The following is a 12,815-nucleotide window of genomic DNA, read 5'->3' as shown; positions in this document are numbered from 1 at the left end:
TTCGATTCCGGCTTGGGTCACTGTGCGGAGTCTGCACATCCTCCCCGTGTGTGCATGGGTTTCCTCCGGGTGCTCTGGTTTCCTCCCACAGTCCAAAGATGTGCAGGTTAGGTGGATTGGCCATGATAAAGTGCCCTTAGTGTCCAAAATTGCCCTTAGTGTTGGGTGGGGTTACTGGGTTATGGGGATAGGGTGGAGGTGTTGACCTTGGGTAGGGTGCTCTTTCCAAGAGCTGGTGCAGACTCGATGGGCCGAATGGGCTCCTGCACTGTAAATTCTATAAAACGTGCACTAGCATACGTGCACTTGGTCTCCAGCGAAAGTATGGGCAAATCATGATGTCAGTGCTACCATTTTGGAGCTCAGGGCTGTAATTCTCCGGCTGTTCGCTGGTGGTGCGATTCTCTGGTACTGCCGGCAGCGTACCCCGCCTGTGGGTTTTCTGGCACTGCCGGCAGCGTACCCCGCCTGTGTGTTTTCTGGCGGTGTGTGGTGGTTTCAATGGAAATTCCCATTGACGGTGGTGGGAACAGATAATCCCGCCGCCAGCGAATGGTGCGCTGCCTCCTGCTGCCTAGAAACATGTGGCCTGGAGGCCGGAGAATCCAGCCCCAAATTTCCAACTTACACTGTATCTTAATCACGTATGACTGAGCACATGTTCAGGAGCCTCTCTCCGGTTTGGCCCTCCTGCTGAGAATTGCTAGAATTGCTGGCTACACGCTACATTCATGGCAACGAGCAGGCAGCATGAAGTTGGCATGCAGCCTGCATTGGAAGCAATGGGACATCATGACCGCTGAGTTTTATTTGCGGGATTGTTGAATTCTGTGGTCTTGGAAAAGTATGGGTGTTGACTCCTCCCTCAATATTGCAAGACACTTGCCACCTGTACCACATGACTTTCTGACTCTTAGTTTCATTAAGTTAGTCAATACCATTTCCTATATTTAGTTTGCTTCATGGCTCTTCTATAATATCCACAGATACCCCTACAATCTTGCTTTCACCTTTCTCTGTAAAAACTGAACTGAGATGCCTGCCATTCTTTCACTTTGAAGCATCAGATTTCTTGCTTCCAAACAAAGGGGCCTATCCATAGCTTCTTTGGCTGCCCCTTTAGTTATGTTTTTTAATAAACAATTTTATTGAGGCATTTTGGCACAGTAAACAGCAACAGTACACAACAGTGTGCAAAGAACAATCAACATAGTGCAAAGACCAGCTCCCATCCCACAAGGACCCACCTAATTAACCCCCTAATCTACGTTGCCCTAACCCCCCCCCCCCGCTGACTATTAATTTTCCGCGAAGAAGTCGATAGATGGTTGCCACCTCCGGGCGAACCCTGACAGTGACCCTCTCAGAGCTAACTTAATTTTCTCCAGACTGAGGCAGCTCACCATGTCCGATAGCCAGGCCTCCGGCTTTGAGCCCCTCCATGCCAGTGGTATTCGTCGCCGGGCTCCCAGGGAAGCAAAGGCCAGAACGTCGGCCTCTCTCTCCACCTGGACTCCAAGGTCCTCCGAAACCCCAATAATTGTCACCTTTGGACTCATCACCACCCTTGTTTTCCGTACCCGGGACATAACGTCCGCAAATCCCTGTCGGTACCCCCTGAGTTTTGGACATGCCCAGAACATGTGGACATGGTTCGCTGGTCCTCCCGCACATCTGGCGCACCTGTCCTGCAGTCCAAAGAATTTACTCATCCGGGCCACTGTCATGTGGGCCCGGTGGACGACCTTGAATTGGATCAGGCTGAGCCTAGCGCATGTTGCGGACGTGTTTACCCTACTCGATGCCTCCACCCATAAGCCCTCTTCTATCTCACCTCCGAGCTCCTCTTCCCACTTAAGCTTCAGCTCCTCGGTCAGCGTCTCCTCAGGCCCCATAAGTTCTTTATATTTATCCGAGACCCTCCCCTCCCCAACCCATCCACTGGACACTACTACCCCATGCTGGATCCCTCTAAGTGGCAGGCGTGGGAAGGATGGAATCTGCGTAGAAAGTCCCACACCTGCCAAGTACCTGAAATCATTCCCTCTTGCCAGCTCAAATTTCTCCTCCAGAAATTTCTCCTCCATGCTCGGGAAGCTCCCTTCCAAGAGCAGATCCCCCATCCTCTCAATCCCAGTCCTCCGCCATATTCGGAACCCAACCGTCCATATTCCCCGGGGCAAACCGGTGATTGTCGCAAATTGGGAACCAAACCGATGCCCTCACTTCCCCCATGTGCCTCCTCAATTGGCCCCAGATCCGCAAAGTCGCCACCACTATAGGGCTGGTGGAGTACCGTGCCGGCGGGAGCGGCAGGGATGCTGTAACCAGGGCTGCCAAACCGGTGCCCCTGCACGAAGCAGCCTCCATCCGCCCCCAAACCGACCCCGCACCCACCCACCAGTAGTAATTACTAAGGTTTGGCAGCGCCAGCCCCCCTTCCCCTCGGTTCCTCTCGAGCACCACCCTCTTCACCCACGGGGACTTTCCCACCCACACAAATCCCATAATCATTTTATTGACCTTAAAAAAGGACCGCGGAATGAAAATGGGGAGACACTGGAATACAAACAAGAATTTCGGGAGGATCGTCATTTTCACCGTCTGCACTCTCCTCGCGAGTGACAGTGGGAGCGCATCCCACCTCCGGAACTCGACCCTCATTTGCTCCTCCAACCGGGATAAGTTCAAGTTGTGCAACCGACCCCAGTCCCGTACCACCTGTATCCCTAAGTATCTGAAACTGTCCCCTACTAACCTAAACGGCAGCCCCCTCAGCCGACTCTCCTGACCCCTTGCCTGGACTACAAATAACTCACTCTTTGCCATGTTCAGTTTATACCCCAAGAACCGGCTGGATTCCCATGATTCCATCCATCCCAGCCACTGGATCCGTGACGTATAAGAGCAGGTCGTCGGCGTATAACAAAACTCTGTGTTTCACCCCACACCCCGTACCAGCCCATTCCAACCTCTTGACTCTCTCAAGACAATTGCCAGCAGCTCTATTGCTAGCGCGACAGCAGTGGAGAGGGTGCACTCCTGCCTTGTCCCTCGGTACAGTCTAAAATAGTCAGACGTCGTCCTATTCGTCCTTACGCTAGCCTCCGGAGCTTGGTACAGCAGCCTAACCCAGTCGATAAAGCCCTCCCCGAACCCAAATCGCCCCAACACCTCCCATAAATAGTCCCACTCAACCCGGTCAAAAGCCTTTTCGGCATCCATTGCCACGACTACCTCTACCTCCCTACTCTCCGGGGGCATCATGATCACATTTAACAGCCTTCTTAGGTTGGCCACCAGCTGCCTGCCCTTGACGAACCTGGTTTGGTCTTCCATAATAACGTCCGGCACACAGTCCTCAATCCTAGAAGCCAAAAGCTTGGTCAGTAATTTTGCATCTACATTGAGCAGAGAGATCGGCCTATAGGACCCACATGCCTCCGGGTCTTTGTCCCATTTCAGTATCAGGGAGATGGTGGCCTGTGACATCGTCGGGGGTAAAACCCCTCTGTCTCTTGCCTCATTAAAAACCCTAACCAGCACCCCACTATCTCAGAGTTATTTTTTTAATAAACGTTTCATATTTCACTTAATGTTGACTGCCAGCCGTTCTTCATTCCACTTAGCCATTCTATTACCCCTGTTTGTTTCTCTTTGTTTTCTTTAATTATCTTTCTTCAGTCAAATGCTCATTGTTCCAGCAATGGAAGAATTCAGTTGCTTTTTCATCTTGTAATTAATTGAAGAGTCTTCCAACTCGCCATATTCTCCTGATTATCTAGTTCAGCTTGAGGCAGTTTGTTTTTGCTGCGTGTAGATGGGACCCGTTCTTCACCTCATTGGCTCTTTGAGACACCAGCTGCAATGTACTGTTCATAGTAATGTCAGTTTGATAATTTATGCTCTACAAATATCATGCTGTTATTTTGGTAAAGACTGGTGGAGGGAGAAGCAAAAAGAAAGAAATATCCTAGTTTCAACAGCCACAATGTCTGAACGAGTCCTCAGTTTCAGCCTGAAATATAAATTCATGAGAATCCAAAACTTCTTTGTTACAAAGGCTTTTAATAATGGTAGTTCAGTGTACTTTTGTTCCACCATGTCTTGGTGTCTTTGAGAGAATTGCTGTGGCAGGTTGGAGCATTTTCCAAGACAAAGATAGATTTAATGATCATTAGAGAAGATGAGCATCATGCCTTATCATCATGGAGCTTCCTAATAAGTTATTTTTCATTCTCAGGATGTGAAAGTTTTGCTTTGTCATGAACACTGTAATGTGCAGTTTAATCCTGATCTTTTTTCAACAATTTTTTAAAAAAATGTGAAATATTGAATAGCCAACTTTTAAAATGCCATGATTTCATAATTATCTGTGCAACATTGACTTGTTGAGGTTTTTTAAAAGTGTTTGCATTTACTGAATTTAGTTTTGTTGAATTATTTTCTCATTTTATGTCGGCATTCTTTGTTGGGTTTCTAATTCAAAAACATTAGCCAACAGTAAGCATAAAAATGTTCACACTATCAATTTAATATTGGAGGAATATTCCATCATAAATGATGATTAGAGAACAAAAAGTGGGCAGCAGAGCACTGATGACAGAAAGGTTGTACTTAATCTGTATTACTAAATGACCCAGGAAGCTTGCTCAAAGGGATTACAGAATAATTATGTTAATATGCAATTATCACCTCATTTTTTCTGCAGTAACCTCAAGATGTAGTGCAATATGGGTGTTATAGCAAGTGCTGATAGTTTGCAAAAATACTGACATTTGAGATTTCTAAGGAAAGTCAATAAGGATAGCTTCATTATGGTCTCTTATCATAATGAAAGAAAATGTCTGACCTTTTATGTACATGTTTTGTTCATGAGCATGATTTTGGTATTTGTGAATAAGCTTTAAAGCACATGTAATATTATTGGGAATGCAACAGAATTATTTTTTTTACAATCAGGATTAAACTGCACAATATAATGTTCATTATGTTAGCAAGATCATGACAAAACAACAGCTTTTATACCCTGAGAATAAAAAAAAAACTTCTGTTAGGAAACTACATGATGATGCACAATGTTCATCTATGTTCATTTTTTAAAACAATACTTTTATGTTGTAATTTATACATTTAATGACTTGTCAAACACCTCCAATAATGAGTGTACAAAGAATTTGTACTGTTTTATGTATAAATGGCACCAGTGTCTTAATTTTGTGTATTTTGCTGAGCTTACAAAATTTAATCGGATAGTGTTTTCTTTTTGGACATTGATCTATAAGGCTGTGCAGTTAAAGGACTTGGATGTGCTGTTTCTATGTAACTTCTGGAGAAGGCTCTGAATAGAATACTTTTAATAATGAGAACCACAATTTGAGACCATTCGTGATATTGTAAGGGTTTGCTATCCTGCTGTTCAGTGGGTACCATTGAAGTTTGCTTTAAATGGGAAACGTCTGTTCTTTCTTTGAACCCCTAACACCAGAACAGATGGGTAGAATATGGAGCACGGAAGGTTTTACCTCTGAGGTGGTAACAGTGAAGCCACCACTCATTAACACTGAATTTACCACTTCGTTAGCAACGTCGCTTCCTGTTGAGAAAAGCTAGTACAGGTACAGCATATTAAATTAACTGAGCATACATTTGGCTATGGATCTTGGACACCAGAGTCATTTTGAAATTAAAGCTTTCACCATTTCTGAGTGTTGCAGCTGGTTTTAAATGCTTGTTATTTTTTTCTGTTTGATTACAAATTAAATGAGAGCTTTTGGAAGGAAGGATGTGTTATAAAACTCCCAGTGCTCACTGTCACAGCAATTAATTTTACAGCACTTGTTCTGTACAGGTTGCTCATATTGATTAAAATCAGTTAAGGTAAATGAGACAAACATTATAGCATTTCCAGGCTTGTTTTCCTATTCATTGACATTTTCAGTCGTGATTCTTAGCACCTGTTTGTATGTGCCCACCCCTTAGCTTCTGCTGCGTATTTAACACAGAGACTCATGCTGGGAACTGTTTTAGCACCATTTTAGAGTGATAACATTGAATATGATCTCATTGGAAGTGTATTTTGTTCCCATGGAAATTGGTCAATTTTAGCAGCAGCTGAGAGTTTTGAAGGGGAAACAGGAAGGTTGTAACTAAAATGTGTGGAATCTTGATTCTTCACACATAATTAAAGTTCCCAGTATTTGAGAAAGACAGCAGGAATCGTTTTTCTTCAGCAACAGACAAGATGTAGATGTAATAGATGTTGAAACCACTAATCTCTTGGTTGATGAAGCAGTTGCACCTTTAATTCAAAGTTGATTTAGATCTTTATAATAATTTCAGTCATGCAGTTATTTAACGTAAAAGTATTGTAAATAAAATATAATTGTCTATTTTAAGTATTCGGTTGAGCTGTGTTTGAATAATATAATTGAGTTTATTCTAAAGATTTTTGATGATTTGCAAACCGTGGAATTGTAAAGGTTAAATTTGTTTCATAATTCACCAGTGCTTATTTCATATTGTACATGGAGCTCATTTCATTATAATACAGGTAGAAATCTGCAGCTTAAATTCACTTAATTTGTACTTGACATAGTTGGTATTTTTTATTGAAATATGTTTACTCTTTTTAGGTGCATCTAGAAATACACAAATAGAATTAAAAGTTTAAACAGCTCTTGCAGTATTTTAGTTGACATTTATATTTATGATGCAGATTTGCAAACAAGAGGGCTGTACACATTGTTTTAGTAATCTGCATTGTGGATATGTTTTATTACGTTCTTCCAGAAAGGACCTGTCTAGGGCCTCTACAATGACCTGACTATAAGTTAAATTAAGGCAACCTGCCTGTATGCACAATTTTATTACTAAGAAACTGGTGATTGTGCTTTTCTTTGCCAGCAGCAGCCATTCTAATTTGAAATGGTCCTTGAATTTCAAGAAAATGATTGTTATTAAAATTGATGATTAAATGATTAGGTTTTATTTTGTATATGTACGCATGTAGTAACTTAATTTCTCTTTTTATGACTTTCAGGATTAACAAAATTGAAGGCTGTGAATCCAAGATAATTAATGCGGATAGTGGGAAGACCCATATTAATTCTCACGGTGCTAAAGGCGAATTTGGAGATGGGAAAAAGATCTCATCAACTGCTGTTACGACCAGTATACCTCAGACATTAACAGAGAATCAAATGTCAGTTCCAAAAAGCAATACTTTAAGCTTGTCTAAACATCTGTCCAGGGATAGTCCTGTAAAAGCCTTAAGTGGAGCCCAGCAGACTGCATTTATACAAACTGGTGCTCCTACTGTTACGAATGCAAAATTTACCTTGCCTATAGGAACTGCTGTGAGGGAGCCAGTTCTACACTTCTCTACAACTAAATCTTCCATTGCAAAGCAGCCTGATGTTTCTTTAAGTATTTCTCAATCCTTGTGCCAGTCCGTTGCAGCTTCTAGCTCATCATCTCGCTTTGTTCAATCTGTTCAGGTTCCGACATTGTCTGGTACTTCAAATAAAGTTCAGACATTAGCACCAGCCCCAGTTCTGTTACTGGTCCCCAATTTAGTGCCTTTTCAGGGCCAAGTTAATACACAGCCTACAATGCTGAGTCCTTTGCCAATAGTGGATCGCAAATCTATAGTTCAGTCAAATGGTGCTTCTACAAGTCAGTTGTTGTATTGTACAAAAAATGAAAATACAAGAGGTAATCGAGGACAAGTGAAAGAAAAAAGCTTTTTAAGTTCTTCAGAAATCCATAGGGGTGAATCAGAAACTTTAAATGATGGCTTAAACTGGGACCCTGAAAAAGAATTCATGCAGTTTTTGCTAACAAAAGAAAAAGATGACATTCGGACTGTTCAAGTTGATGGAAGTTCCCAAGTCCAACCAAATCTGTCCTTTGGAAGAAAAAGAAAACGAAAAATGGACATTGTTCAGATGGTAGATTTCTCTGAACTAGAAAATGCAGACACACATCTTACACCTAAAAAAAATGCTGTTACTCGAGAGGGGATGGAAAACGGTGAAACAAAAGTTTCAGTTGTCAAACCAAAATACTTGCCTGCAAAAAAGAACCTTGTTGGCGAGACAGGATCAAATCTTCCCAAAGAAACAGTAGAAGCAATTAAACAGTTGATCTTTAGTGACTATAAGCTTCCAATCAAAAACTTAGAAGCAGCTAGAACAAGTGCACCTACAACCACTTGCATAGAGGAAGATTCACCGTTTGGTTCAACGGTTTTTCCACCAGGAAGTATTATGCAGATAGATGATGTACAAACTGGATCTGAATCGCCCTCAGGTGATGATACTGAGACAGAACCATCATTTTACCCCTGCACAAAATGCAATGTGAATTTCAGAGAAAAAAAACATTTACAGAGACACATGATTTATCACTTAGAAGGACACAGTAAAACAAATCTGCCAAGACCATATATATGTAAAGAGTGTGGGATTGCATTTCGTGACCGTGCCCCACTCCAAAAGCACAGGAGTCTTCATCAGGAAAAAAGAGAGAGGTTGATGGAGGAGATCCGTGAGCTCCGTACTTTTCAGGATGAAGGCCGGAATGCAAAATTACAGTGTCCGCAGTGTGTATTTGGAACAAACTGTCCTAAAACATTTGTGCAACACGCTAAGACACACGAAAAGGACAAAAGATACTACTGCTGTGATAAGTGCAACTTCATGGCAGCATCAATGGATGAACTTGAAGGTCATCAAATTTATATTCATGATGCAATTATTAACAAGTCCAGTCAAAAAGCTTTAAAAGGTGTATCATTAGAAAATTTATTAAATCACTGCAAATCAGGAGGCGTATATGTGTGCAGCAAATGCCCTTTTACCACACCAGCTCGGAGTATTTTTAAAAAGCATGTCAAATACTTGCATCAGCGACTTTACCACATTCAGCATAAAAATGAACATGGAACAAAGGTACCTGGCTTCAGCTCAAAACCATTTAATTTAATGAGGAGCAATAAGGCTGCATCACAACAATCTGAATACCTAAACAAATTTGTCATAAGACGAGACATAAAGAGGGATTTTGAAGTACCTGATACCCTGGGGAATTCCTCTACATTATACAGCAAGATCTGTGATAATGCTGGTACACAGAAGCCATACTATATAGCCACAAAAAAGATACATCACTCATCTGATTCTGTGCTGGATTATAGTAAATCTTCAACAAAGATTGTGACAGGATTAATCACTGGTTATGAAAGGAGTAGCTTCCTACAGCAAGAACATTTTCGAAAGCAGGAAGATATTGATGTCAAAAGGAACAATGCAGTCCCATTGTTGAAAGGTCATCAGATTTATGGGACATCTAAAAATGATGTAGGGATAGTAAAAGACTTGAGTCTTGCATCTACATTAATAGAAACTAACCACACAGATGGAGAACATACCTTGGACTTTCATCAATGTAGTGATGAAGAATTATCAGGAGAAACGGATCTTGCTGATGCTGGAGCTGTTTCGGTTCGAAAATCTGTTAAGGATGTCATGGTTAGTGTCGCCGTAGACAATGATATTTTGGATCAATATCCAGATGTATTTCACAAAGCGCCTATTGTGGTTTTAAATAAGCTTGAGCCATGTGTAAATGAATTAGAATGTGATGGTGAAGAAAACTTACCTGAAAGTGATATTTTTGAAACTAGTAACTGTGTGGATGAAGATACCCCAGTGACTATTGCTGACAATGATTTTGATGTTGATGATAAACAAACTCATTACTTCAGTAGTACTGAAGTGCAGATAGTTGATGAAAATGGCATTGATGATGATTTTGATACTTATGATGAGAGTGATGACGACGATGATTTTGATGATTTTGATAGTGACATTATTGATTATGGCAACAATGACTATGGTAACCAAAGCCTTTACTCTACAGAGTATCAAGATGCTGCCCACAACCATTTTATTAATGAAGATTTTCATTTTAGTAGTGATGCTAGATGTATAGATGTTATGGACCCAGTTCTTTATCAACATGATGCTCCACTTAATATAACCTACAATTGGACAGATTTTCATACTGAGAAGCGACCATGTCCTTACTGTCCAGCTGTCTTTGACACTGGAGTTGGCTTGTCAAATCATGTGCGAGGACATCTTTATAGAGTTGGCTTAACTTATGATGCTCGTCACCTGGTACCACCAGAGCAAATAGCATCCAGTGACAAGAGACGTCGTATCAAAAAAAATGATGCTCCTGTTAGGAGAATAAAAAAAGGTAAGCTTCATTTATTTCTGTATACAATAAAATCCAGAGGAGTTGAATGAACTTTTATGAATTTTTGACTGTGAAGTGCAAAATGTTAGAGATAAATACAAAAATATATTGGTAGCAATGTCAAGAAAACAAGTAGATAATCGGCAATAGACTGAGAAGATACAAAAGACAATTGAAGTATAAGTATCTGATGTCAACAGATGGAGAGACGTTGCAACAAAAGGAATGTTAATTAATTAAATAAAAGTTGTGTATACCCTCAGTCCCCCCCGTGAAAGAGGACAAACCAAATCCCCACTGGGACCTATCGACGTTTAGAGGGTGCCATGAATCCACTCCTGAATTCATAACATCCAGACCTTCCTCACAATAACCCTCCAAAATGTGTTAGAGATGTTTCAGATGATGAGTGATCCAACATTACTAGCAATTCTGCACATTAATGCCTAGAGCCTTGTGCTGGAATAATGAAATGTAACTTCGAGTTGTGAAATAACGGATCTATTATCTTGAGATTTTAGGTACCTTTGGAAAAGGCTGTGATTAGCTGAAAATAGCATTGAGAACTTTTCTGATCCTGTTAATATATTGATGTCCGTTCTGGTAGCACTAAGGGACAGACTTGAAAGAAGAGTCTGTCAATCTTCTGAGTGTACTTTAAGAACTTATACAAAATATCTAGTTTCAAAACATATTAAGGGCAACTAATATTTTTGGTAATGGCTTTGATTAATTGGTGAGACTACAAAATGAGTCAAAATATCCCGTTGAAACAAAATGGAACTGAAGGATGGATAGCACTGCTGCCTCACGGCGCCAGGGACCCGGGTTCAATTCCGGTCTTGGGTGACTGTGTGGAGTTTGCATGTTCTCCATGTGTCTGCTGTTATGGGCCAGGGTTTAGAGAACCCCAAAGTGTATCATGGAGTTCACCTGACCCACAACTTTTATTAGATTGTGGTATGGGGAGCACACGACCCACTCTACAGGTGTGGTACACCAAAAATGGGAAAGTATTTTTAAAGCAAAACAATGTTTATTCTATGAACTCAAGTTAACCTTTTTAAAACATACAATGAACATCTTAGCAACCATTAATTCAAATACAGCCCCCAAAGACTACAACACTAAGTAAACCATGAAGCTTTCCTTTTGAACATCCATACGACTTAAAAACAAAACCTTTATCAGAAGCACATCAGGTTAAAGTCGCTACTGAAAACATTTATAATTCTGAATTCACCAAATGATCAAGAGATAGTCTTTTGATGACCGAGAGAACAGCAGTACCCCTGCTTGGTCTGGCTTCAGCTCCAACACTGAAAACGAAACTGAAACAAACCCTGCAGCCTGCTCAAAAGCGAAAGTAAAAAGCTGACAGACAGCCCAGCTCCACCCACTCTGACATCATTGCAGTAGTAAACACCCATTTCTTAAAGGTACTCTCACTACAGGTATTTATATACACACCCATTTATAAACACCCATTTCTTAAAGGTACTCTCACATGACACCTCCCCCCCCCCCCCCAAGAAAAAAATAAACCATCAACTTCAAAATGGTTTCATTTTTCATCTTTTCACTATCCTTGAAGAAATGCACACAGTAAATATACTTTTTTGTTTAAAAAAACAACAACACACGCAAACAGGTACAATAATATAGTCCATTTTTGTTCTTCCTCCAACTGAAATCCTTCTCGATTGACAGTCTCTTTGAACAAGAAGGTCTCTGCACGATCCGCCCGTTTCTCTATGCCTCGGCATTTCTCTTTAAAGTCAGATACTTTAGTTCATATCTGATCACAGAGTCCCTTGTAATTTTCCAACATAGGAGCATTGGTTATCACAGCTTTCAGGCAGTCAAATGCCTGTTGAAACTCTGCTGTCCACTGAAATTTTTGACGTTTCTTCAGCAAGTCCATCAGTGGAACAATCACACTACAAAACTTTTGCACAAATGTTCGATCAAATCCACTCATACCAAGAAATCGCATTGTTTCCCTTCGGCTTGAGGGTATCGGAAACTCCTCAAGGAAAGTGACTTGGGCTTTTCCAAATTCACTTTTGGCTAAGTTTATCACCAAACCCGCCTCCTGAAGTCGATCGAATAACGCCATCAGATGTTTTAAATGTTCTTTCCATGTCTGGCTGAAAATTACCAGATCGTCGATGTATAGAACATAGAACAGTACAGCACAGAACAGGCCCTTCGGCCCTCGATGTTGTGCCGAGCATTGTCCGAAACCAAGATCACGCTATCCCACTCCCTGTCATTCTGGTGTGCTCCATGTGCCTATCCAATAACCGCTTGAAAGTTCCTAAAGTGTCCGACTCCACTATCACAGCAGGCAGTCCATTCCACACCCTAACCACTCTCTGAGTAAAGAACCTACCTCGGACATCCCTCCTATATCTCCCACCCTAAATCTTATAGTTATGCCCGCTTGTAACAGCTACATCCACCCGAGGAAATAGTCTCTGAATGTCCACTCCATCTATCCCCCTCATCATCTTATAAACCACTATTATATACCGCACAATTGGGTA

The 12,815-nt window shown here is 41.3% G+C and overlaps 1 protein-coding gene across 3 annotated transcripts in view; it reads left to right on the top strand.

The window, feature by feature from the left end:
- The window catches only part of znf644b (zinc finger protein 644b), a 203,931-nt gene that overhangs the window by 130,562 nt on the left and 60,554 nt on the right, over positions 1-12,815 (top strand). For all 3 annotated transcript variants that reach the window (XM_072510473.1, XM_072510472.1, XM_072510471.1), the window contains one exon: positions 7,043-10,266. In XM_072510473.1, the coding sequence (XP_072366574.1) occupies positions 7,043-10,266 (3,224 nt within the window). The remainder of the gene's footprint in view (positions 1-7,042; positions 10,267-12,815) is intronic.

The sequence above is a fragment of the Scyliorhinus torazame genome, chromosome 7, assembly GCF_047496885.1.
Source record: "Scyliorhinus torazame isolate Kashiwa2021f chromosome 7, sScyTor2.1, whole genome shotgun sequence".
Lineage (NCBI taxonomy): Eukaryota > Metazoa > Chordata > Chondrichthyes > Carcharhiniformes > Scyliorhinidae > Scyliorhinus > Scyliorhinus torazame.
Note: the sequence above shows the minus strand (reverse complement) of the source record. Positions and strands in the feature narration are given on the sequence as shown.